Consider the following 27913-nt stretch of genomic DNA (forward strand, 5'->3'; position numbering starts at 1 on the left):
TTAAGTCACCTTCTCAAAAAAAAAAAAAAAACCTAATAAAAAATACATTTATTGGCATGCTTGATAGTTTCTAATTCACAATAAATGTACAGGATTTGAATATACTAGGACCATTCTAGAATGTGGCTTCACCATTTTAGTCTGTATTTTGTTCCTTCGCAACATTAAGAAGTTCACGGCAGCGAGTGTCACGTGTAAGAACCACAACAGGTTTCAGTTCATTGAGCTGCTTAAGGACAAGTTCAATGTAATCATTGAATGCCTCATTTAAAACTATTTTCACATTGTCCATGTTGGGTATGTGTGAAGGGTTAGAAAAGAGTAAGTATATGTCGCTGTCAAAGTCCTCGTCGGCAGAAAGCCGCGGTCTCTTTTCACTTGGCTGTGGTACGGTCTGTACGTCAGTTACACAATTCTCCTTTTCGACCGTTTTCTTTTCTTTGACAACAGATTCTTCTAGAAATTTAAGGAATGACACTTCAAATCCCATAGGTTTAAAGGAACTCAAATCAAATGCTGGTGTCTCATCACAACTATCAGAAACTGGCGTGTCCTCACAGCTGAGAGCGCTACTGGTTTCAGTAGACGGCATTTCCTCCTGCGTGTCGTTTTTTCTTTTTCGAGTCGGAGTCCCGTGCTTTTGTTTATTGGTTCTTTTTACAACACTTACAGACCTCTGTGGCTCAGACTGACAAGAACTTGATTCCTGGAAGTCACTGCCTACAGCGGGTGAAGTCCGTGCTTGGCTCTCTGAGCTGGTGCTCTCCTCATTGCTTAGCTTTGAAATAAAAAGCTCTGTTAGCTCATCCATCTCATCTTTTTCAATTTCACTATGTTGGGAGGTTGAAATGGAGGACTCATCGCTACTTTCAAGTAAAGCGGAAGTGGCTTGCTTTTGTTGGGCTAATGGTGTATCGTTGGTGCCCTCATTAACCTCTGGCTTCTCAACGTCTTCTCCTGACTCTAATGGTAGTGGCTGAGACGCTGCTTTAGTTTTGTTGCGTCCACTTCTTTTGCATACAATTAGTGTTTTTTTGTGCTTTGTAATGAATGGCCTAGATAATTTGTGGGACTTGTAATGTCTAATCATATTGTGCTCAGTGGCAACAATAGACGTACAGCCACGTACCATGCAAGGATACTGCTTTGTGTGGGTATTTTCGCATTCTGCCAGTGCCGTTTCTTTATCCTTCAACGAGTATGTGTGTCTTCCGTATTTCAGTGTTGATGGTCCTGTCTCGTTTTGGTTCATTTTGCTTTTAAGATCTTTTTCGCCATTGCTGACTTTACTTTTTTTGGTTTTAGGAACATCAACGTCATTGTCAGACTTTTGTCTCACTACTTTGAGTTTTTCTTTTGTTGGTTTGTCATCAATAGCGTCTTGATCATTTACACTTATTTTCCTGGGCCTAATCAAATGTTCCTTGTGTTTATCTTTGTGCTTGAGGTAAATATGCCGAAGCAAGTTAGACCTAGTAGCATACACGCGATCGCAGCCTTCACAATCACACTTGTACATTTCCTCTCCTTCACTTTTAAAAGGCTTCATTTTTAAGTCATGGGCTTCCTCGAGGTGTTCAATGTAATGCGAACAAGTGGTAAAAGTAGCTTCACATTGGTTCTGATCACAATTAAACTGTCCTATATTAACCGTTGTGAGGACATTTTCGATTTCCTCAGCTATCATCTCGTGAAGCTTCACATAATGTTGTATTAAGCTTGCAAAACTGGCAAATATTCGGGAGCAGTCAGTCTCTGTACACCTGAACTCTTTAAGGATTGGTCCATTACTGTCATCTTTTAGGTCTTCTTCTAAAGAGAACTTAGATGCATCTGACTTATGGAAAGCTTGATAATGAAGTATTAGATTCTGCTGAATTGTAAAAGCTGCTGTGCAACCTTCATGAACACACTTGTAAGGTTTATATGTATTCGAACCTTGGTTAGGCTTGCCATCTTTTTCTATTGTCTTTTTTAAAATATGTTCTTTCTCTTTTGGCTTCCTTCGCCTTTTTTTGCTTTTTTGATCAACCGTAACAGAATTTAACTCTCCAGAAGGCAAATCAACAGGCTCTCTCGTTTCTTCAACTTTGGGGGCTTCTACTACTTTCAGAGTGGGTAATTCTTGCAATGTCTCTGGGACCTGGTTTATCGGTTCTGGTTTTGCTATACCTAGAGCAACTTCATAAGGTTCAATGGGCTTTTTTACTTCTGGACTTCCAGTTGCCATTTCAGGAGACACGTCAATACTTTCACTAGCAGGTTTTCGACCATAAGGCCGTTTTATTTTTAACTGTATCATTTGTTCTGAGGTAAAATGGTGCATTGACTGACAGTGAGCGCGGAGGTTGGAGTTTCTGGTAAACGTTTTTGTACAAGAAGGTACAACGCATCTGAAGGGAGCAAACTTAAGCTGATGTTTCTTTACCTCTCCTAGTTTTTCTTCTGTGTAATAATGTACTTTAGTATAATGCTTGAACAAAGCATCCTTAGTCATTGCACAGTAGTTGCAACCCTCCTCATGACAAATAAATGGTTTGTCGTTACATTTGTCACCCAATTGTGAAGATGCATCAAGTGTTGGTTCTGGCAAATTTACACTTGGATTTGGAACTATTACACTAGACATTATGGGTAACTTTTCTAAAGGTGGACATTTCTCTTCCGTTCCTAATCCTTCACACATTATCTTATCTACAAGTTGTAACTTCTGCACCAAGTCCATGATCTCCAATACCTGTTCATCATACTTTACACTACTTTCCTGGGTAGGAGACACTGAGCAGATTGGGATGTTCATTTTGCTAGTAGGACTAGAGGCAGTATTTGAAGACATTATGCTATGCATGACACCAGTTAGCTCATCATCCATGCTGCTAGAAACACTAGACTGACTCTGTGGCACGGTAGAGCAAATATTCGGAACGTTCCCATTAACAGAGTAAGCTTCAGTGGAGTCAGAAGGCATACTTTCAAACGTCTTCTCCCTGAAGTCAGTGTGGACATTTAGTTTTTCAACTCCTTTATGATCAGATGTGAATGCTGGGTATTGCAGTGTGTCACTTTTTTCTTGTTTTGCAGCAAGCTGGCATATTGGATGAGTGTCTGTGTTAGCCTTAATACTTTCATTGATGCAAGACATAAACAGCTCTTTGTCAGCACTGCTCAAATGTTTCGCAAGGTTTTCCAATAAATCTGAACCGTAGGCCATAAAATTTGGGTGAAATTCAGGAGACATTTGGAAGTTTCCTCCTACAGCTGCCAAAATATTTTTTGCCAGTTCGTGGGAAGCCTCTACTGCTACAGGAGAGTCTGTTTTTTTCTTCCTTTTCGAGCCATTGCTCCTTTTTTTGGTGTTGGTTACAGAACTCTGAGGGCCGCTAATAACAGACACTCGGGCGCTGCTTACTGGTTTGGGTATGCAATGGTTTCCTTCAACTGAGTTGGATTCTAGATTAGGGCACAACACATTACTCATAGTCACTTGTTCCACTGTAGGAAGTCCAGATCTGTTAGCACCGTTATTCATGTTAATGTTTTCTAGACCATGGCCAATGTCAGCACTGCAGCTAGTCTGCAACACTTGTGTGGGGATAACAGTAGATGGCTGCGCTGTGTTTATCTGATGACTAGTGGACGTGCAGTCATTTGAAGTAGTCTTGAGAGGCAGTGCTTTGGTGCTTAGATTTTCGTGCGTTTCATAACTATGCTTAACAGGACTTATTTTGTTTCCAGATGGTGAATAGTTAGATATGCCTGGATGTATAAACCCACTGTGCAAATACTGAGTGCTCTCATTTTCAGACTGAACTGGTGTCAAAAATGGCTCATCTTTAATTGTCATTTCAGTACTAAACGTCTGTGCATTTTGCTTCGCACTGGATGACAGAATCATACTTGCCAAAACAGAGGGCTGCCCGTCTTTCTGGGAAACTACTGAAGGAAGGTCATAATCATTATGAGGCTTGCACACAGCCCTTTTAGACAAATGGCCGCCCAAAGAACGTGGATTATCAAAAACTCGGAAACATCTACTGCAGATAAACTTGCCGTCTCTGATAATTGCAGGGCACTTAGCACGAGGACTGTGTTTTGATTTCCGCTCCCTATTTTTGTTTGATTTATCAGCACCATCCTTTTTATCTGTAGAATTTGACAACATTGCAGATGATTTATCCAGATTAAAACTTGCATCCATCTCCGTTCCATCAACCTGTTTAGAAAATGTTTCAGAATCAACATCTTTTAAGAAATTATTCCCCTCGTTGCCTGCTAGAACATGATCTGAACTGCCTCCGAGCTGAGAGAACATTGTACTTCCACTCAAAGACGACATGACGGGCAAAGGATCATTTTCTGTTGGAATTGGAAGAAATGGATCAGAACCATTCTCAAATTTCATAGGCAAAACTTTTGCCAAATCATCAATTTGTGAGGTTAAGGTAGAATTATTCAAATTTCCAACTTCAGGTCCCAAGAGTGTTTCGCCCACATTTTTAGACATTCCTTGAGACATGACAGTTTCTACAGGACTCAATAAAGGATTAACTAGGTTTCCAAGATGTGTTGGGAAGACTGGATTTGGTAAATGTTGTAACTGGTTGCAAAAACTTGTGTTCACGGGATTCTGCAGAGGAGAATGAAAGTTTGAATTGTGTTGACCTCCTGGCCCTGGAAGTATGCAATAGGTAGGTTTTTCGTTAGACACTGTAGGCTTTTGTCTTTTTCTGTTCTTGCGCTCATTTTTAAAGGAAATATAATGGTTAGGGTGAGCACTCTTCATGTGTTTACCAATGCTCTGTACTGAATTATATATTCGTGTACATCCCTCTACATTGCATTTGAACCGCTCAGTTGGAGCTGGGGGTACAGGGGCCACGGTGGCATCACTGACAGGAGGCAACACATTTGAGAGTGCATTGCTTGTTTCAAGTGACAGTGGTAAAATGTTTTCAGTCTTTACACGGTCTTCATACCCAGAAATTTCAAGATTATTTTCACATAGCTGAATGTTTTGGTTACTAATGTTAAATGGCACAATGTTAGTTATCTGCTGCTGTGTTTCCATCTTGGACTCAGTAGAATGAACTGCATTAGATTGAGGTTTAATCTGATGACCTTGGTTACCATGTTTAGCTTCTTGAAACAATGATAGGCACTGTTGATCCACACCTGAGTTTGCCAATGTTTGTGCCTCACCTGTAGGACCGGCACTGGTATGTAGTTTATTTTCATTCAGAAGATTTTGAAACCCTTCAGCGAGGGATGGTAACTTAACAGTTCTAGATTCTGCTGGAAAGGTGGAATGAACCAACATGTCTGCTTTAGGTAGATTATTCGGAGCCAGAGAGGTTGTTGGTAACACCTGATTTAACAGATCCGAATTAGGTAGAGCCTCACTAGAGGATGGAATCAACTGACTAAGCATATGCATAGGATTCTCTAGTCCACTGGAACTCATTGTATCAGGTTTTTGGTCCAGCAGTGAGACATCAGTCATAGTAGGATCTTTAACCATGGTAGAACTGGGAACATCTGAAGATTGTAAGGACAGTGTATCAAAACCTCTGTTTGCATTAGACTTCTGTAGTGATTTTCCTTTTACACTTTCAAATTTACCGCTAATAACCGTGTTTGCCACTTTAGACAGATCCTCAGGCTTGTTAGTTTCTGGCATAGGAGTATCTGACGAATGTTCGGATAAGTGCTGTTGCAGCTGAAGCTCAGAATGATAGACCTTTCCACAGCCAGGGACTTTGCAGGTGAATGTATTGTAGTGTTGTGCTTCGTGGTCAAAAAGCATATAAGCTGCAGAAAATATTCTTCCACACTTTGGAAACATACATCTAGCTTTAAAATCCCGATGTGCCTTTCTGTGCGTTAATAAATCTGCGTACGTATCAAAGCTTGCTTTGCACTTCATTTGTATACAAATGTATGGTTGACTTCCACAGTGCATTTGCAAATGATCGTTTAAGTGAGTTAGACTGACAAACTGTCTGCGGCAATACTGACAGACTACCTTCTTGCTCTGTATCTCAAGGAAACGTGTAGCTTCTTCACTGTCTTTATGGCCCTTCACATGTGCAATTAGATTTTTGAAATATTTGAATCCTTTGTTGCAGAACTGCACAGGACAAGGGAACTCATTCACCGGGGCGGTCTTGTCCGCTTGCGTGTTCTCAGACTGATTATCTTTGTCGTCGTTTTCATCAGAGTTGTCATTATCATTAAAAACTATGAAGTCATCAGAGTAAAGGGTGTTTTTCTTAACTTGGCGCTCCTGTTTGGTAACAGTCACAGGTTTCTTATTCTTACAAGTTTGTGGTTTTTTGGGCAAGGTCACTAATTTCTTGTGAGGGCCCATAGTTTCTAGTCTCTCTTTGCAGGATTGTTTGACATGTAATGTTACATGAGGGATAAAGGTTTCTTTAGTGGTATACTGTTTAGCACAGATTGGACAACTATAGATGCCATCGTTACAGTGTTTTTGAGCATGTCGAATTATTCTGTGACCCAGGAATTCTTTGTCGCACAACACACAATACTGCATATAAGCCTGCCAGTTTCTAAATCTTGCAGATATGTATCCACCCTCTTCAATTTTCTTAATACGCTTCTTTTTCTTCTTTTGCTCACTGACGTCTGCAGCAGGAGTGGGGTCAGTAAAGCAATCAAGTCCATTTTCTGTAGTGTCTTTAGTCAACTCCTGGAAATCATCTACTTGATCATAAGCTTCATTGTCATTTAACTCATCAATTGAAGAAACAATAGATGCCTCTTCTCCCATTAATGCTAGGCATTGACGTTTCAAGGTTTTCCAATCCCAAAACTCAGGATCAAATGGCCATCGTGTTTTCAAGACGAGCAACAATTCACATCGCAAGGAGTTTGGTACAGGAAGACTTTCCTCATCATATTTTTGGTCTGGTTGGTTATAGAGCATCTCAACAGCATAGTATGCATCCACAGTGGGCTCCAAAAGGAATTCAGTAAGCTGGCAGGCTCTCTTGACCTCCAAGTCATCTGGCAATAAACAAGATATTGTTTTGCAGATGGAGATTTTCACCTTGGCATTGTCACTTGATTCTAAGCGAAGGGCTCGTACACAAAGCTCAATACAAGTTGGAAGTCCTGCAGCCTCGGTCTGAAATAGAAACAGAAAAAAAATATTTTTAAAAGTTCATAGCACTTGGCTGAACTAGAAACAACTGCTTCAATCATCTTGGACTGTAAGGTAGGGTTCAACCTACCAATGGTGTCCGTTAAAAAAAACGGACACCTATCATAACGGACAGTAACTGATGGATGTTTTCTCAAACGGACAGAAAGGTCCTGCATGTAGGATTTTTTTTTCCTCTTGAAAAAACGGACATGGTTGTAAACTGACACTTAAGGACACAAGATAAAATCACATTGAAATGAATGGAAATTGTAATGGACACAGCTAGTGTCCATTGCTAAAAACCTGAACAGACAGTAGCTACGGACACTGCTGAGCAGACACCAACGGTAGTATGAACGCCCCCCTATATGTGCATAGATTTTATATTCTGAGCAAGTAAATAAGGCACAAAATCCACATTTATTCACACAGAACCACCGCTAGCTTTTCCAGAGCTATATGCAGAATCTGCATGTCACTCAGAAGAAACCGCAGAAACTACAAGGAGTGACCATTAACTCTTGAAAGGGATTGAGTCACCAAAAATGGCCTTTTTTTTACCCAGTTTTTATGAGAAACACATTTAAAAAATTTTCATGTCCCCATCTATATTTTAGTAGGGGTTGCATTGCAGCAGTGATTTACATCACAAACAAGACAGGACAGGCTTTGTTTTTACAGCATTCAGTGTGCAGCCAAAACGACGTCACCTGTATTCTATGGGTCAGTACAATTCCAGGGATACCAAATTTATATAGAATTTATTTACAAATTTAACCCCTAAGACAAATAAATAAATAAATAATAAAAAAAAAACAACACTTTTTTCCTGCAGTCATTATATTCTGACATATATTCTGCTTAGGGCATCTTTTTTGGTGGGGAGTCTGCTGCTTTGATCACTTTTTATTAAAAAGTGCAGCAAAAAACCCCAAAACAACAGATCCCCCATTTACCTAAAAAGTGGTTACATGCAGAAACCCACAGACTATATTGAGATCCGACAGGTTTCCATCAAAAACGCCAGAGAGACAAGTCCGCCTTGCAGGAAGCGTAATGGGGGGACGAGAGTCTCATACAGAGTTTGAGCCTCATGTTAAAGGGATCCTATCACTCACACAAACTTTTTCTAGGCACCACGTCACAATAGCCTTAAGGCAGGCTATTCGTCTCCTACCTTTTGTCGTCTTCTCCGCACTGCCGTTCACCTACAATCCCGGTTTCTCTCGGTATGCAAATTAGCTCTCTTGCAGCACTGGGGAGCAGGCCCCAGCGCTCAAACAGCACTGGGGGCGTCCCCAATGCTGCGAGAGAACTCTCTCCAGCTTCGCCTCCATCTTCCTCAGCAGATTCCTCTTCATCCTCTTCTTCCGGCGGTGGCTTGTAACTTCTAGTCCTTGGGCAGAGCAGACTGCGCATGCCCACAGGCCATGAGAAGATGGCCGCTTGCACAGTATTGTAAGCGGCCATTTTCTCATGGCCTGTGGTCATGTGCAGTCTGCTCTGCCTAAGGCCTAGAAGTTACAAGCCACCGCCGGAAGAAGAGGGTGAAGAGGACGCTGCTGACGAAGATGGAGGCGGCGCTGGAGAAAGTTCTCTCGCAGCATTGGGGACACCCCCAGTGCTGTTTGAGCACTGGGGACCGCCCCAGTGCTGCAAGAGAGCTAATTTGCATACCGAGAGAAACCGGGATTGTAGGCGAACGGAGGCTCGGAGCAGACGGGGAAAGGTAGGAAAAGAATAGCCTTTTCTTAAGGCTATTCCGACATGGTACCTAAAAAAAAAATTGTGTGTGAGTGATAGGATCCCTTTAACTTTATTAGCAGGGTGTAAAAAAAAAAAAACTAACAAAAGAAACAGACTGCAGATCAAACTACTAGCACGTTGGCAATGCTGTTTTATTTAAGCAATGGAATATTGTTTACTTTTTCGTCAGAATCTTGATCACACTTGCACACGACATTCACTGTACGAGAACATAAGTTCTGAAGTAAGGTTTGCTGAAAGTGACAGTAGAGTATGAACCTGAAGTATCAAGACTTACCTCTGACTGGATAACTTTGATGAGAAAGAAGATGTGATATACAGTCTTCGTTAATTGAGACAGTTGGCGACATATTTCTAAATATACTTGTATAGATGGTTCAACTCTTCTCTGTAGCTTGCTCCAAAACAGTGTCAATTCCCTAAGAGCATAAATATATGTTTACAGAAACAAAACTGAAAACAGTAGGAATATCACGTTTTACACTTCATCCTTCAGAAATAAAAAACAACAAAAAAAAACAGAGCAAATTTTTTACCTACATTCTAAAAGACAAATTTTTATCTTAATATACTTCAATATTGGTTTGTGAGATAGAGGGGCTTTCTTTTTATAATGATGTTAACCCGTTCCTGCCACAGGCATTTTGACTTGCCGCCTTCTAATCCCCATAACAGAGAGCCATATGAGGGCTTAATGTTTACAAGGCAAATTGTACTTCGTAGGGGTAACATTTATTTATTAAACTTTATAGAATTAACACGTTCCCAACATCTGCTGTCTGCAAACTTTACCATATGGGAAAAATATATTTATAATGTTTTAGTCTGTAAATATTACAGAGAACAGTACAGATATCTATAAAGAAGAAAAGATAGATTATTGTTCTCTCACTTCATACTACAATATCGTTGGTAAGATATCAATAAATATTTGGCCAGTGGGGAAGGGGATCTTGTGATCACGGGACTCAAAGATCAGTTTATCATGTCTGTGAGATCTCTAAAATGAACATATATTTTCTTAAAATGATCCATGCTAAAAACTTACCAGGCACAATACATTTCCCCAAATTGGAGCTGACGAGATAGAAAGGCTGCACACAATATAAGTGATGTTTTTTCATCTCCTTCAGACTCTAGATTGCAAATCATTTCCAACGCATCCTTGCAATCTACTTTGGCAATCTAAAATACAGTACGATGCATTAGTACATTGATAGCGCTTTAAATATAATTCCTACAAACATAAAACTTTTGCTATTTTACCATTAGTTTATCTGTCCTGCTACCAGAAATTTTGAATATGCTAACATGACATCTGTTACATTCAGTATAAGATTGGCGCAGCACATAGTTAAAAACAACTACTATTTCTAGCAACGCAATCTTCTAAATTATTGCCTAGTTACAAAATATGTCCATTTGACAATCAATGGAAACTTTTTTTTTTTTGACAAGCAAGGAGAAATTTAAGGAAAATAAGGAAAGCCAAAATTTCCTGTTCTCATTTTTTAAATTTTACAGACTGGCAGAAGACAATAAAACTATTACATATCATAAAGATATTTTATATTTAGTGTTAAGTACTGCATGCAGCACTTTTCTCTCCACATGATTCATGTGGTTACCGTACAGAAAACAGCATTAAAAAGCGGTTAGCTATGGAACCACATGGACCCCATATACTATAATGGGGTCCGTGTGGGTTTCATAGTTAACCGCTTTTTAATGTGTTTGGCATTCCTTTCAGGGGTCCCCAAGCAGACTTCCCGAACAGAATACTGACCGCAGATATGAACCAGGTCATAAAGACAACGCCTTTCTTGATGCCCTAAAAGGGTGTACGGACAAAACGAATAGTAGTCACTAGATAGGGACTTCCTCTATTACAGCAAAGGGGCAACAGTACTGGGGAATCATATTAGAAGGTCACCGATTGACTTGAATGGGTGCTGTGGGAATTTCAACTGTTTGGATCTTTTGTGAAAAGTCAAATGTCAACGGATTCAAAAGAGGGTGTTTCTGCATAGCCTAAAACTGGCATTGCTGACAAGAAAAAAAAAGAAAAAAAAAGAAAAAAAAGTGAGGTGGTTGAATGTCCATTTTGTCTCTTGTTTTTTTAAAAAATGGCACTCAAACATTTTTTTTTTTAAATTGCTTGCCTTTTCCGATTGGTCACTTTTATATAAGGCATTATAAAGTTTTGGGTCATTGTGAGGGGGTGTGGTTTCAGACTGCACCCACCTCAAGGTCATAAAAAACCCTTTGGAGGCATTTAATGTGCCCCAATCTTTTTCTGGTTTTATTACTGCTTCCCAAAAGAATAAAAATGCTATTTTATTAAACTTATAGTGTATCTACTGTATAAGCATTCATGAGAAAAAAATGTAAATAAAGGGCCCCCCCGAGGAGACTTACTAACCTCCTCTATCAGCTTTATATTTGGTGACGCAGCACAGAGACATTTCAAGTACAGCTGTTTGAAGTGTCCCTTCTTGCTCATTTCTTGATGGTCTGAACATATCTTCGCTAGGAACGTGGCTGCTGCTACTTTGCCAAGTTTAAGAAGACGCTTAATTCTCATTTCCAATAGCAATGGACCTTCAGAATTAAGAAACTCTTCAGCTGTGGAAAAAGGAGTAAAAAAAAAATTAGACATGTTATTCCATTTAAAATAAACATGCACATGAAAAGAAGACAATGGACCATAAAGTCTGACCTACAAGTCCTACAGTGTTGCTCCAGAGGGTGGGAAACACACTCGCATGGAGATTCACATTTAAGGCTAGTTCACACGAAATTCTGCGTGAACACATTCATGCAGTGCATGAAAGCACAGGGAGCGTTCCTCTTTGCTCAGGAAGCACAAAGGGCGTCCCCTGTGATCTCTGAAGACTCTTCAGCGACGCCTCTGTCTTGTTCCGCCGCTGCGTCTTCAGCCGGCAGAGCTGACTGCGCATGTCTGCTCGTCCATTTTCCTGGGGCCTCTTACACAAGCATTCATTTGGCAACAGAAAAATGGCCAAACTGACATATGCAGTAAGCTCTGACAGCTAATGACGCGGCAAAGAGGCATCGGGAGAAGACTGAAGAGGTGTTGCAGGAGAGATACCCTCTGTGCTTTCTGAAGACTCATTTGCATATGGAAGAAAACAGAAAAATTCACAGAAACGGCGACACGGATCAAAATAATAAATGCAGGCGAAAAATACCCTATATAAAGGCTATTCCAACGTGGCCTTTGTAGGAAAAAAGGGATTCTAACGAAAGAATCCCTTTAAGTAGACATCCACATTTAATAAAGCTCAAGACAGCAGCCTGCACTTCCTGCCTGCTTCTCTGTTTCAGTTGGGGTGTAAAACACCATAGTTCTCATGATCAGTGGGGGTCTGACTGATAGAACCCCACCAATCAGCAACTGACCCACTATACTTTGGCTAAGAGGTAACTTGTTACTGCAAATCATTCTAAGCACTGGGCACTTTAAATGGGTTGGCCACTTTTTGCACAGATTTCAAATATGCATAAACAGGTGGGTACTGGCCTAGGGAACCCTAACCTTCATCATTTTTTACTGTAGCAATGCAAAGGAATACTTAATGTGGCACCCCCAAGGGGTTTTCGGGCCTCTTTCTGCCCATCGATTCAGTGGCGACAAGATTCAAATGACTGCTATAGCCATATGAATGAAGATGGCGGCAGTCATGTTTTTATCCAAATAAACAACTGCATCCACCTCTGTGCTGGTTCTGAAAGAATTAAATTGCATGCCCACATACACGCAAATACAGAAACTCCTTTATTTGTAAATGCTCTGAATGCTTTTATTACAGGAATACTCAGAGGAAAATTCACAAGAGAATAACCCACTGTATTGTATGGTAGCAGGTAAAATAGACCTCAACCACATTACGCAAAAACCCATCAGGGCGGGTTCACACCTGTGCCCGGTCTCCGCTTTTGGGTTTCTGTCTTCTGCCGAGAGAAACTGGACAGGAGACGGAAACCCGGCGGTCAGTTTTCAAACCCATTCACTTGAATGGGTTTGCAATGTGACCACCCGTGTGCGTCTTGTGCCTGTCCACAGGGAAACCATTTTGGGTTTTTTTAACCGGACACAAAGTCGGACATGCAGGACTTTGTGTCTAGTTTAAAAAAAAAAAAAAAAAGAAAAAAAAAACCACAACAAAAAACGGTTTCACCACGGTTTCAAGTGAGTGGGTTTGAACACTGACCGCCGGGTTTCCGTCTCCTGCCCAGTTTCTCTCGGCAGAAGACGGAAACCCGAAAGCAGAGACCGGGCGCAGGTATGAACCTGCCCTCAGAAATAAACAGCATGTTAAATTATGCAATATAAAAGCATAAAAGCAGTATCATACTCATTGATTGTACTTTTTCCAGCACCCTCTACCACTCTATGTTTTTTTTGCTTCAGTGAAATTGGGGAAAATCCTGTTTCCTGCACTGAAATATCAGCTGTGGACACGTCTGTGGTGACATATAATAAATCATTCAGTACTTCTGCTATAGGACAGATATGAAGTGACTTATCTCACACTTACACTGCCATGTTCTTTTGCAGAGTTTATTATATATATATATATATATATATATATATATATATATATATATATATATATATATATATATATATATATATATATATATGTATGGTGGAAAGTGGAAGACTCTCCAATAAAATGCCCTAAATAGGTTTCTGCCATAGTTTAGCTGTGCAGGCCAGAGAGTTTGGGTGACACATTGACATCTCTATTCTGGTGTCAATAGGTGTTGCTACCATTTATGTTCCAACACTGAAAAGCAACAAGATGACCAGAGCGCCTCAGCACCTGGTTAAGAACGGCTGGGAATTATTTATTTAGTAATCAATATCAGCAATGGACTAATTGGGGGAGATTTATCAAAGACCTATGCCAGATAACTGCAGGTCTATAAATGATTTAAAATGTCATTTGTTCAAAAAAAAGTTTCTTTTATACTGTCTGTGCCACTTACTGAAAAGGGGTTGTGGCTTGTTTATGGCCATCGGATCCAACAGATTTATAATTTAAAAAAAGAAAATAAAATCTAGGTACGAGTTGGCGTAAAATTCATTTATGGCATATGAGCTGCAGGAGAATATGCCAATTTATAAAAAGTGCGTCTTGAAATAAATTAAAGCAGATGTCTACAACTTTTTACAACTGTTACACCATTATACTAGTTTCGCTAACCAATACAATTTTGCAACATTACTGAAATGGTCCCAGTAGCACCATTTCAGATACAGTCTTGTGATCATCCTTGCTTCCTGTGAAGTCACGTATACTAGTTACATCCCTCTGCGCTTCCACACTCTCAGGGCGCTTTATCATCATCGTGGTTACTTGCTGTTGGCTGAAACCTCTTTATAATACAGATTGCTCAGATCCATCATACAGCACATACAGGAGAGGGTTGGGGACTGGATAATACAAATAGAGGGTGGGAGACTGTGACGGATATGCTATACATGATGTCACAGGAAGCGGAGAGGATGATCAAGAGGCCACATCCGCCAAGGCACTAAGGGGACCTTTTTGGTAATGAAAACATATTACAAAATTGCATCAATTAGTATGAGTAGTACATTGGTAATTTCATATGGTTTGGACCCTAGATAACTCCCTTTAAGGCCGGGGCCTCACATGGCGTTAAAGGGGCTCTATCACTAGGAAAAGTCATTTTTAACTAATCACATCTTTGCATAGCCCTTAGAAAGTCTATTTCACACCTACCTTTTGTATGTAGATTGCCTCAGTGGTTTCTGAATAAGTCCGTTTATATTCATATGCTAATTAGACTAGTGCACGATAGATGGTGCACACCTCTCTCTGCTGTTTTCTATGGGAGACTGCTGCTGGGGCTGCTGATAACTCGCTTCCTGTTTGCTTCACACACATAGAAGATAATGGGAGAGAGGAGGCTGCTGGGAACTTCCTGTGCTGGCTGGAGGCTCATTAGCATATGAATAAAAATGGACTTATTCAGAGACCACTGAGGCAATCTACATACAAAAGGTAAGTGTGGAATAGCATTTCTAAAGCCTATGCAAGCATGTGTTTAGATAAAAATGACTTTTCCCAGTGATGGAGCCCCTTTAATACCACGGATCGACCGCGGCAGAAAGAAATACGGCATTTTACAGTCACAGCAAAGCGGATGGGATTCTACCAAATCCCATCCTCACTTTGCGGGAAAATATGTGGTACAGATACGTGGCAAATTCCAAAACCATTGGTTTTGGAAATCCCAGCATGTCAATTAGATCTACGGAAAAGCCAGTGGTTTCTCTATAGGTATAATTGAAGCAGAAAGTCCGCTGTGGAAACCACCACAGCTTTTCCGCAGTGCTTTTCTGCGACAGGACACAACGAGAGGCCTTAGCCTAAGAGCATCCTCCAGCATTTCAGAGAATTACCAGACTGGCACAGAAAATTCCAGTCTTGATAAATCTCCCCGATTGGGTTAAAAAAAATAAAAATAAAAAAAATTAAAGTGTAGTGTTTTATTAAAACAAAAAGACACCAGTAATATCTCGGACTTCACCAACCAATAACCTCTTTCTTACATATTATGAATAAACAACTTTATCACTGCCTGTAACCTTACAGGTTTGTGAATATGTACAGAATATCAACTACCAAATAACTTAAACCAAATTAATGAAACCCAATACTGACAGATTAAATCAGCGGAAAGCGTGATATTTTATGCCTGCAGCAGGAGGGCAATCATTTTAATTGAAGTGATGTTTTGCTGCCTAATATTTATGACCTCGGTATCCCACGCAGTCAGGTCAAGGAAATGATCAGAGCACAGAAAGCTACACTTTTCTGAAAATTTGTGGAAAAGTAACAAACAGCATTAACTAAAACACAATATACATTTAATTTTGAAACTATGAATAATAAAATTCTAGCAGTGCTTACCTTGATATGCATCCTGGATTTCATCATTAAGAATCTTATCCAAAATGGGGTCTCTCCACACGCCATTCTCTTGAGACATATTGTACAAGAGTACAAGTTCATGGCTGCCACTTTCCGTCAATCTTGTATGTGCGGCCTGATATTAAACAAATTTAATATGTAAATACTGGCAAAAAGTTGGCGATTTAGCTTTTTTTATTTTTTTTACAATTAGGCTGGTCTTACATGACCTTAGTTTAAGACCACAAATGGTCCACAATTGCGAGTTTTAAATTGCGGACCCACTGTTTTCTATGCGGCCTCTTACACCACCGTAGATTTTGTCCGTGGTGTGGCGTGCTGTAATCGTGTTCCGGACAGTATACCGCATGTCCGTAATGGCTGTGTTTTTATGGCACGGACTGTCCCATACAAGTCTATGCGGATATACAATGAACGTACATCAATGTATATCCGCAATTGCGGATGTCAACATGTGTGTTTTGTTTTTTGCGGATACACATAATACTGATACAGACGGAACGTTGCGGATGCACTTTGCGGTTGGGCACGGATGTCTGCGGAATGAGCTTTTAGAGTGAAATTTGTGTTGCGGATCCGCAAATTGCGGACCACTAAAACCACTACGGTCGTGTAAGACCAGCCTACTTGAAAAATGTTTGCTTGAATTCACCATGTCACCTATCCTTTCTAGCTATCAGTAACTTACAAGTGGCATTCAGAGGGTGAAAGGGAAACAAAGGTTTTAACCACCTCCAGTGCCTTAGAAAGAGTTTGTTGTCTTCCCATTTACATTTTATGAAGATATAGACATTTTCGTTTTGTGCTCCCTGCTTCCCAAAGCCAGAGCTTTTTCACCAGTATTTTTTCCATTTTCAAAGTGAAATGGGGGTTTATTTTTAGCAGAACAAATATTTTACTTCATAGTACCGTTATTTAATATTATCTACAATGTAACGGGAAGCTGAGTGATAAATTTCAGAATGGAGTGAAATTTTGAAAAAAAAAAACAAAAAAAACAAAACAAAAAAACAACAGTTAAAATTTTGAAAAAAATTAATCTTTAAGTCCCCATATTCTGACATATTGTGGGGCAATATGTAGTTTTTATTAATACCATTTTGTAGAATGTATGATATTTGGTCATTTTTTTATTCCTTTTTTTTAAAGGAGGGGAAGTATTAAAGAAATAAAAAAGCCATTCACCATATAGGATGTTTTTTATATTTTGAGATAAATATTTTTATATATTAAAATTTTGGGCATTTTTGGACTGCGAATGCCTAATAAGTTGATATTTATTTTTAATAATTTATATTTCTATGTGATCTAGGGAAATGGGGTGATTTGAACTTCTCTGTTTCTTAAAGTTTATTTAGATTTTTTTTTTTAAATGCTCCCCACCCCAGGGGGCTTGAACTTACAATATTTTGCTTGCTTATTAGTTAGAAACCAGTGGCCTGCACAACCCACAAGAACTGTGCCGAAAAGCAAAACTGATTGAATGGCCATAATAATATACCCCCAGCAACATGCAAGGAATCCCCATTCAAGATCTGCGAGTCCCACTGCTGTCTAATCCAAAATGTATCATCTTACTAACACAGAAACACATAATGCTTTACCTTTATCGCGCCTTGAAATCTTTCCCAGTGATCACTGGGTAATTCTTGAGGCAAACACAACAGGAGTTCAACACAGCTTCTACAAAACAAAATGAATTCATGTGTGGTGGACAAATGAATGCAAAATGATATAGTCAGTATGCAAATCTATTGGTTAGTTAAAAGGTTCATTAGACATGTGAAGCCAAGAACTTTGGTAGAATTCAGAGATTCTGCTCAAAACTTATTTTGTCAGCATATCCTGTCAGTAAAGTGATCTGAACTGATAATTAAGCTTTTCCCTGTTTTTTTTTTTTTTTTTTTTTTTTTTAACTTTTTGTTAGCTATACTTACAAAGCTAGCCGCTCAAGCACTAAGCTGACATTTTCACACTGCGAGGTGAGGTACGGTCTGGCATTGGAGTAACTTTGGATGGCCACGGTGTACACTTCCAATAAGGGCAGAGAGTCTTCAGAAGCTTTCCATTTTTCAGCATACTCGAGGAGGGTCTGTTTGAACAAGAGAACACCTTTAGAACAAGGCACAGCAAAAACAAACAAACAAAAAAAAAAAACAACACACATTTTGGCTAGGGCTACACAAATCCGAGTGTTACCATGCGACTCCTTTACTCAAGTTCTGTCGCTAAACAGACAAACAATGCGACTCCATTCACTAACAAGAGTGACACGCCGATCTCTGGTCATGTGATGGGAGTCACAGCCATTAAAGCTAGGCCTACACCACAATGTTGGCTATATATTCAGTTTCAAGTAAACCAACACTTAACCCTTAACATGGGGATTCACGCATAAACTGCCGCTAAAGATAACGGCGGTAGAAAATCAAGAAACAAATCACCATTTAGCTTGAACTCTAAAAGGCAAACACTGACCAGGATCGTATTCAGACCTCCACTTTATTTAGAGACACGTTTCAGCATTAGGCAGATGTGTTCCTCAGGATAATACAGTATAAACTTGCTTCTTACAGAATTACATTGACCAAGTAATCTGGGCTTTCAGGGGTCACAATGTCATCAGAGGGCCACTGCTGCAAAGTATATGGTTGGCAATTACTAATACAAAAAAAAAAAAAAAGCAGGGCGTTATACTGATACAATCTTGTATTATCAGAATGGAAGTTTTTTTTTTTTTATCTTTTAAATAGAGATGAGCGAGTACTATTTGAAACGGGCGTTTCGAATAACATGCAGCCATAGGAACGAATGGAAGCGGCCGGCACGCAGACTTAGCCGTCGGCTTAATCCCGTGTGCCAGCTACATCCATTCATTCCCATGGGTGCTTGCTATTTGGAACTGGAGTTTCGAATAGTACTCGCTCATCTCTAGTTTTAATGTCTTATCTTGTTTGTGACATACCTAGGAAATGCCCAAGTGTGGACGGGGAGTAATTTCTGTATAGTGTAGAATATACTGGTGCCATATTAGTAAGAAATAATCTATATTCCTCCACCATAGCTATAACAATACAATTAAACAATTTATCTCATTGGACTTATTTTTTTAGTGTTGGGCAATAAATCATAAAATAACCAACACCAAAAGGCAGTTCAATGAATCGATGTGAACTTGCTGACATTGATTATTTCAATTATTTTACATTCATGTCATCCTCGCTCACGCTGCCAGTGATATGCCTCTAACTGTACACTATCCATTCAGGATTGCTGATATGTGAATTAACCAAAATTCAGTGGCATTATGTGACGTATTAATAGGGGTCTGGCATGTAAAAAGGAGAGTGTCCTAAAATCATTCAGTGCAGTAAAATGTTAAATCAATTGTGATTAATATACATTATCAGAGGTAAAAGATGAAAATGGTGACAAGTGCCAAAGGGTAGATCACTTATACGCCACTATACAAGTGGTCATACTGGGGTCTGAGTGATGAGATTCCCAAAAATAGAAATGGAATCACCACAAATCTTCAGAGTTACACAGTAGAAATGGAAGAGGGATTTTAGATGGACTTCCACAACATTGGCTTTACGCCACTGATTTGGCTCAGATGAATGAGCCTGTGTTGCAGGTTCTGGAGCAGAATCAGTGGTGGAACCCTCGGCAGGATCGAGAAGGATGCTTATTTTTTCAGCAAACTATAATCTCTACCTCCCATCGAACACAAAAGCAGAATCAGAAGGGAATTTTGAGTCAATTTTGCGCTTGATTTGGTAAGTAACGTGTAAATACTAACCCATGCATGGTTCTAGTTTTACACACCCTATTATTGAATCTATCGTCACATATTCAACTGAACAATTTACAATGTTCTCCAATCTAAATACCAAGAAATGGAAATAGTCACAGAGGCAATAAATATCCAGACTAGAAACTGATCACCTTCTTGGCCCTTTAGTACAGGATAGGTCATCAGTATGTGATCCGTGAGGGTCCTACACCTGGTCCCTGCAACCTCCAGGTGCCTGAAGCGGCTAGTGGACGGAGAACACATCCAATACTGCTCCTATTCCAGTAATAACAGCGGCGCAGCAGCCCCACTCTTATTACTTAGTTTTGCTGATGTTTTTGCTGAAGTTGTGATGAGTGGTATCAGGGTGGAGATATTGATAATATAATCTTCAAAGAGCAGGTCAAATGGATCCATCATATAGACACTTTGGTACTTTGTGGCCTGATCTGCCATGGCCTGCAGAGAAAGACCTCAAGTATATAGAGACTTTATAGGGAATGTGTCACCAAATTGAAGAATATTAAATCAGCAGCACAGTTAGGCTATGTTCACACTACCATTATTAATGTCCATTACTGTCATGTGTAAATGAATGACAGCAACCAACATTAACTGGAGTAAGTTACCGTAATAGAAACAGGCGGAACCAACCTCCATCTGTGTCTGTTCCCAATGACTAATGTAAAAAGCAACAGACATTAACGAGGACCTTTCATCAGTTGGGGCACATGCAGGTTTTGTATACCGCTAGAAAGCCGACAGTGCGCTGAATTCAGCCTATAGCGCTGTACTGTGAACGGGGAGGAACGCCTCCACCCCCAGGGCTCGTCTATGGACGAATACTGGGAGAAAACGGAGGAGGCCTTCCTCTCCGCTCACACAGTACAGTGCTATAGACGCTGCTGTGAGGAACGGCATTCCTGACTGACTGTCAGGAGCACCCTTCTGACAGTGAAGAGCTATGGTATCGGCACCGATAGCTCTTCACCTGGGGTGCAGATTGTGAAATCAGATAGTGTGCTGAATTCAGCGCACTACCGGCTTTCTAGCGGTATATAAAACCGCATGTGCCAGAACTCATGAAAGGTCCTCTTTAAATAACAGCAGTGTGAAACTACACTTAGATAGGTCAGACTCTACTCACTGTAAAACCTTTTCCCCATTAAAATGTGTGTCTCTGTTGCCAGGGTATTAGTTTATTTTACAATATGCAAAGATGCAGCCTGGAGTACAGAGAACGACTCAATTGCCCCAAACTGCTACTCCCCACATTGCTATAATACGCCAGGATGAATGTGAGAACACAGGGCCAGGCAAGTTTCCAGCATAGCTCCCTGGTCCTGTCAATGAATGAAGAAGGGGACATTAGAGTAGTGTGGAGTACAGCAGTTTGGAGCCTCTCAGTGCTACAGATAGATCACTGCCATATTGTGAAATAAATGAATATTTAGGCCACGGAGATCCAAATTTTAAAGGATAAAAAGGTTGAGCTGACCAATCTAATGGTGTTGCTGGTTTAATATGCTTCTTCCTGGAGGCAGAGTCCCTTTAAGAGGAAGACCCAAAACAATTACTGTACTAAGAAATAAAAAGCTACCTATATTACACAACTTCTAAAGGAAATACACTTTGGACAGCTGTCAGCCGAATGGTTTCTCTTCCTGATGCTTCTCCTCACACATACTCCGATACAACATACAACCGAGTCCAGCATCCATATGATCTCAATGGAAAAAGGGGAAAAAGCAACAGTGGCTCTTCTTCCTTAAGAACGAAATTAGCAATTATGTGGAAGTCCAATAGCCTGATCCTTCTTTCTGTTGACATCTGCCATCAGGGGAAGTCGGGCCGGGATATCTCACCCCCCCCCCCCAATTAAGTGATAGGCCTAGCTTAATATATATGTATTTGCTAGCACATCAATCACTCTGCTTCATCAATACTCATTTACTAGCATATACAAAGTCTCCATTACTGTACATTATAGTGGGCCTCCAAGTACCATTCTGAGCCACAAATGTATATGTGCTATATTATGTTTTAATGCAAAGCACCAACCCATAAAAATGGGCCATGTAAAACAATAACTAATTCTATGGTACAGCTGGCCCATAAATAATAAGATTGATGCCACAAGTTATGGAAAAGCTGCATTCTTCTTCTTCTGCTGCAACTGAACTGCAACAGCCTAAGGCTGGGGCTCCATTTTGTGAATACACAGCAAAAATGCAAAAAATGCTGCATGTTACAGTACCTGCAAAGCGGATGGGATTCTGTTTGATCCTGCCCACACATTGCAGAAAAAAAGTCTGCAGGAGAAATACTGCGATTTCAAAAACAATTATACCTAGAGAAATACTGGTGGGTTCTGGATAGGTATAAGAAACGTTAAAAAAGCTATGGAAAAAAAACTGAAATATGTTTCGGCGTACGGCTCACTACTTGGGGCCTTACCCTTCGTTCACATCAGCGTTAGTACCCCGTCCGGAGGAGTCTGCATGAGGATCCCCCCCCCCGAACCGAATACCGAATGCAACTGCAAGCGCTGTGCAGTAAAAGCACACGGACCCCATAGACTATAATGGGGTCCATGTGCTTGCCACACGAATCATGTGGACAGGAAAGTAGATTGTGAACTACTTTCCTGTCCGCATGTTCCTCGCAGAGATCTGGCGGCAAGCACACGGACCCCATTATAATCTATGGGGTCCGTGTGCTTTCACTGGTACACCGCTTGCAGTTGCGTTCGGTATTCACGCAGATGTGAACGAGGCCTGAGCCTAAAGCCCCACGTTGCGGAAACGCAGCTTTTTTTGTTGCAGGTTTTGCTGCGGTTTTTTGAGCCAAAGACAAGAATGGCCACAAATGGAATGGGTACTCTATATAAAAAAAAAAAAAAAGTTCATATACTTTTCCCTTCTACTCAATCCACTCCTGGCTTTGGCTCAAAAAACTGCAACAAAAAAAAAAAAAAGAAGCTACGTTTCCGCAACGTAGGGCCTTAGCCTAAAGGAGTTTCTTCCTGCTCCTCCCCAATGATGATGTAGTAGACTGTCTGCTGTTAGGCAGCACCTATACAATCCCCCATGAGCTGCAATGATTGTAATGCATGGCAGGCTGCAGAGGAGTTTTCAGCTGGACATACACATTACATATATGTTTACCATACGCAATGAGACAGGATGATAATTTAATGGTTGTCGGGTTTTCCTCACTGACGCTAGGTTCACACTAGCGTTCGGCAGTCCGTTCTGTGGTTTCTGTCTTCTGCATGCAGAAGACGGAAACCTGTCAGACCGGGTCCGGCCGTGGGCGTTTTATGCTCTACTTGGCGAAACCGTTTTTTTTCTTAAATCGGACACAGAGTACTGTATGTCCGACTCTGTGTCCGATTAAAAAAAAAAAATGTTTTGCGGCGGAAAGCATAAAACGCTAATCGCCGCTCACGGCCGGACATCTTTCAAACCCATTCAAATGAATAGGTTTGAAACATGCCAGCAGGTTTCCGTCTTCCGCCTCTGTTTTGTGCAGGAAACAGAAACCTGCAGAACGGAGACCGGGCGCAGATGTGAACGAGCCCTGACTGAAGTGAGTGTGTACATTTATCGGGTGATCAGAAAAGAGCGTTTTGCTGACATCTACCTATTGTGTTTGGTCGGCCTTAGCGTTACACTAAACAAGTTAACCAACAGACTCTAACATATTCTAATTACAAATGTGTCCCCTGGAACAACTCTGAGACCTAGCACAGACAAATACCCCATATATCTTTAGGACCTTTTATATCAACCAAGACTTGAGCAAATTATTGGCAGGTATTGTTCCTAGGAATGGTTGTTCCTGATAAATGGACATGTGAAAGTACCGGTGATCACCTGACAAACAAGCACATGTTCATCGATCAGGTGATCACTACTTTTATGTGGCACTAAAAATTATCGCTTGTCCGCAACCCTGTGCCAGATGTAAACAGAACAAAATGTATCTAACAAATGTAAGGTGAATGAGCAATTCTTTCATGTCCATACAGCAGCAATGATCGCTGCATGTAAATCCAAGCTGGCAATGATCTGGGACTAATGTTCTTAGGAATGTCCATTCCAGTTATTGCCCACTTGGCGAGCTCATGTAAAAAGACCTTAACTCCATGTTCACCTGACCCGAGGGACAGCTGGAAACAATATGCCGGGAGAGGGACTGTTATCAGGATGTCGCTGGGAGGCAGGGACTCTTAGCACCATACAGAACTATTTTGCTAAGAGATCCTCTCCCGAAATATTATTTAGGCCAGTACAACCTGCAAACAACACAGACTGAGTTTTTATGGATGAATCTTGGTCATGTGAATGTAGTGTTAGGCCACATTCACAGGGTGGAATTTTCATTCCGCGTTTGAACATTACGCGCGGCTAGCTGCGACGGATTAGGCCCAAATGAATGGGCCTAATCAGGAGAAAGCCTCATGCTGCCGCGGCTGAATCCGTGGCAACAAGGGTCATCTCGCTTCTTTTTTCTGCTACTAGCTAGCAGAAAACATAAGCGAGCGGCTCCCATTGACTTCAATGGGAGCCGGTTTTGGCGGCGGATTTTGAGGCAGATATACCCAGTTGGAACCAAAGCAAAGTTTACAGGGAATCTTGGGCCCGCCCTAAAATGTTTGCTCAAGAACCCCATTTGCAATTAGAAATGAAATGATAACTGAAGGCTACAGTTACCAAGGATGACTTTATAGACTTTTATAATAATTAAAGAGGACCTTTCATCAGATCGGGCACAGGAAGTTCTATATACTGCTGGATCGGCTTTCCCGATCTGTGCCCGGTGTAAAGCGCTATTGGTCCCGGTACCGTAACGCTTTACAGTCAGAAGGGCATTTCTGATAGTTAGCCAGGGACACCCTTCTGCCCAGCAGCGCCTATCGCGCTGTACAGTGTGAGCGGGGAGAAACGCCCCCTCCCTCTGCTCACACAGCTCGTCCATAGACGAGTATTATCAGGAGGGGACGTTCCTCCCCAGTCTTAGAGCACAGCGCGATAGGCGCTGCTGGGCAGAAGGGCGTCCCTGACAGACTGTCAGAAACGCCCTTCTGACTGTAAAGCCCTACGGTACCGGGACCGATAGCGCTTTACACCGGGCACAGATCGGGAAAGCCGATAGTGTGCTGAATTCAGCGCACTGTCAGCTTTCCAGCAGTATATAGAACTGCATGTGCCCGATCTGATGAAAGGTCCTCTTTAAAGGGGTTGTCCCATCATAAGGATCCTATCTATACTGCTTGTTAATGTGAATGTAAGACTTTTCCTAAATACACTGCTTCAGCAAAACTGATTTGTTTGTCCACTATCTTACTTTATTAATTTTTTTTTGACACATCCCTTGACTTATCTGGTCATAAGTCAAGTGATGTATCTGCTGCTGTGAGGGGGGAGGGAGGAGGGGCTAAGTGCACGGGAGCGAGCCAGGAGGGGGGAGGGTAGTTTACACTTTGGGGGGGAGGGAAGGGGCCACCAATACAGACCCGACATCCGCTGTAATAGAGAGGCGGATGCCAGGGAGTGTAGACGCCGGCACAGGTGAAGCCAGCAGCGGCAGGAGCAATGCTGCTATTCCGGAGGGGAGGAGCGGAATAGCAGCATCGGTCCTGCCACTGCTGGCTTCACCTGTGCCGGCGTCTACACTCCCCGGCATCCGCCTCTCTATTACAGCGGATGCCGGGTCTGTATTACATTGTGAAGGCTGTACGTGCGATGCCTAGTGCATCGGCAGCGCACACGCAGGGCCAGCGGCATAGAAGCGACGACTTCTTGCCGCTGGCTTTGCATATGTAACCCCGCCCACCAATGGCGCAACAAAGCCAGAAGACAGAAGCATTTACTGCAGCGAAGACTGGTGAGTATGCAACGTGGGACAACCCCTTTAACAATGTGTGTCAATGAAGTCCGATATCTTCCCATCTGCATCATAAAGAGAGAACCTGTCAAAATTTCTGATATATTACATGAAGAGCTCAATGTGCAAGGAGAGTTGTGAAGTAGTTGCTGCCATAGCGGCACTTATCCCCAGCCCCATCAATATAGTGATATTTACCTATCACTTTATTATCGGCATGCGGGAGGAAATCCATGCAAACACATGAACAAACCAACTCCATGCTGAGATTGCCAGTGATCGGATTCAAACCCAAGTCAGCAGTGCTAACCACTGAGCCTCCATGCTGTCAACATATAAGGATAACAGAAGAGCATCACAGTGCAGAGTTATAAGAATTTGCCATGGATTTGAGGGTAGATTTCGCCCACAAATCTGGTGCAGATTCCGCCTCCCATTGTTTTCAATGGGAGGAAGATATCGCAGCCGGATGCGGAAAAAAGAAGCGTCCTGCTCGATCTTACTGCCTATAATTCAACCAGGGAATGGGCAGCTTGAGACTCTCTGCTAGGCCCAGATAAACAGATCTAATCAGCAGTGAGAAGTCGCCACAGAACGCCAATGTACCGCACCAGCATCCAGTTGCAGTCCACCGAAAATGTCAGTGGTGGAAAATAAAGAGGAATTCCTCTTCATTTTCCGCTGTTTGAACATAGCCTTGGAAAAGATGATGCAGAATGAAGAATAGTCTTCTTTATGGGGAACAGATTCTGAGCTGCACCTCCACTGCCATATGGACACACAACACTATCTAAAGTAATCTACAGCCATGTGCATGAATTTACTACTAACAGGTGGCTTGTTTGTGTTGTGTGAACTGTGGCTAAGCAGCATCATACTGAGGGCAGCCCTGTGCAGATGTGGGGGGCAGCAGTCATTTAGGGGGTCACCACATAATCCCCTTAGTGCTTATGCTGCAGCAGCAACTGGATCTAACTTGAATGGAGAAGGGAGGGAGATGAACAATCCTATTTCTCCCCTCACAATGCAAAGCACCAAAGCAGGAGACACTCACAGGCTGCAATGTAATGGAGTGGGTGGAGGCTCCCTCTCTGCAGATCCTATCACAGAACCTTCAGCTGGGAGGAGAAAGCGAAAAATAACTCGTCCACTCACTATAATACATAACGTTACACGGCCAAATGACTGACAAAACCAGGCCAATGGCCGGCCCCAGACAGAAGGCGGGCGGCTGCGGATCACAGCAGGAGGGGCGTGGAGATCTATGGAGGATGTTGTCTGTCACACAGTGAGGGGAGCATTGGGGCCGGGGAGGTCATGCACCCAGCACTTACAATGGCCATGGCCTTCCCGGCAGCTCTGCAGTGTTACACATCAAGCCCTTGGCCCCGGGTGTCCTCGCCTCCCTGCCCTAACATGGAGTCCACAGCGGCCTCTCCATCCACTGCCATACCCACACGCTACATACATGGGAACCGTGCAGCTTCACGGGAAGGAGGGGGAGGTAGGACGTAGCTCCCCCCGTAGCGGGCACAGGCTGCGGACGGTGACAGGCCTACACATGCATGTAGCATGTAAACACACAAAGGAGCCTGTGATCCCGCCCAGTACAGTAGCCACCATTACAGCTGCGGGGAGCCCAGCACAACCTCACAGCCACGATGCCCGGTGCAGCAGGCGGCAATGGGGAGGCCGAGTCCCCGCCTGAATCGGCCATTCTATCCCAGCTCCATACTCACTGACCTGACAGAAGCGCTGGCAGTAGTCGCTGGCTGCCTGCAAGGCCTCTTCCTCTCCCGCGCCTCCTACCATCCGCAGGTGGCTCTCTAGCTCCTGCAGTCTTTCTTCCAGGTGAGGGAGTTCTGCGGAGACGTCGGGGCCGGAGCTGAGGCCGCTCTCCCTCTCGGCCTCCCCGTCCGCCATATTCACACCCCGCTCAGTCTCGTACACACAAACTCTCTCTCGCTCTCACACACCGCCACTCGGCGGTCGTGTCTAGAATGGAGTTGCGCCTGCTGCTCTGACGTGGGAATCACGTGCTTAGGGAGCGCTCACGTGACGCCTCTGGCTTTCCTTTCGCATTCAATACGCGGCCTGCTGGCAGAAGCCAAGCTCGTAGTGGAGGTGATATGCCTGGCGGGCTGCTTCACCTCAGGGGTGCGGGGAGGAGTGCTGTATGGTGTATGGAGTGAGTGGAGGTCGGCCATGGTGTGACTGCTGGGGTTACAGCCCTAGGGTCATCTTATAAGTAAGTGTGTTGTTAGTATTGTTATGTGACAGGAAGCGAGATGTACCAACTAC

The 27913-nt window shown here is 42.1% G+C and overlaps 1 protein-coding gene across 1 annotated transcript; it reads right to left on the bottom strand.

The window, feature by feature from the left end:
* Positions 1 to 27617, bottom strand: ZNF292 (zinc finger protein 292). Its single transcript, XM_075268232.1, has 8 exons — positions 27356 to 27617; positions 17862 to 18016; positions 17529 to 17607; positions 15904 to 16039; positions 11355 to 11557; positions 9981 to 10117; positions 9210 to 9351; positions 1 to 7147 (listed from the first exon to the last, which is right to left on the bottom strand). The coding sequence occupies exons 1-8, from the start codon at positions 27533 to 27535 to the stop codon at positions 137 to 139; spliced, it is 8043 nt and encodes a 2680-aa protein (XP_075124333.1). The 5' UTR covers positions 27536 to 27617; the 3' UTR covers positions 1 to 136.
* Between the last annotated feature and the right edge of the window lie 296 nt (positions 27618 to 27913).

The sequence above is a fragment of the Leptodactylus fuscus genome, chromosome 3, assembly GCF_031893055.1.
Source record: "Leptodactylus fuscus isolate aLepFus1 chromosome 3, aLepFus1.hap2, whole genome shotgun sequence".
Classification (NCBI taxonomy): Eukaryota; Metazoa; Chordata; class Amphibia; order Anura; family Leptodactylidae; genus Leptodactylus; species Leptodactylus fuscus.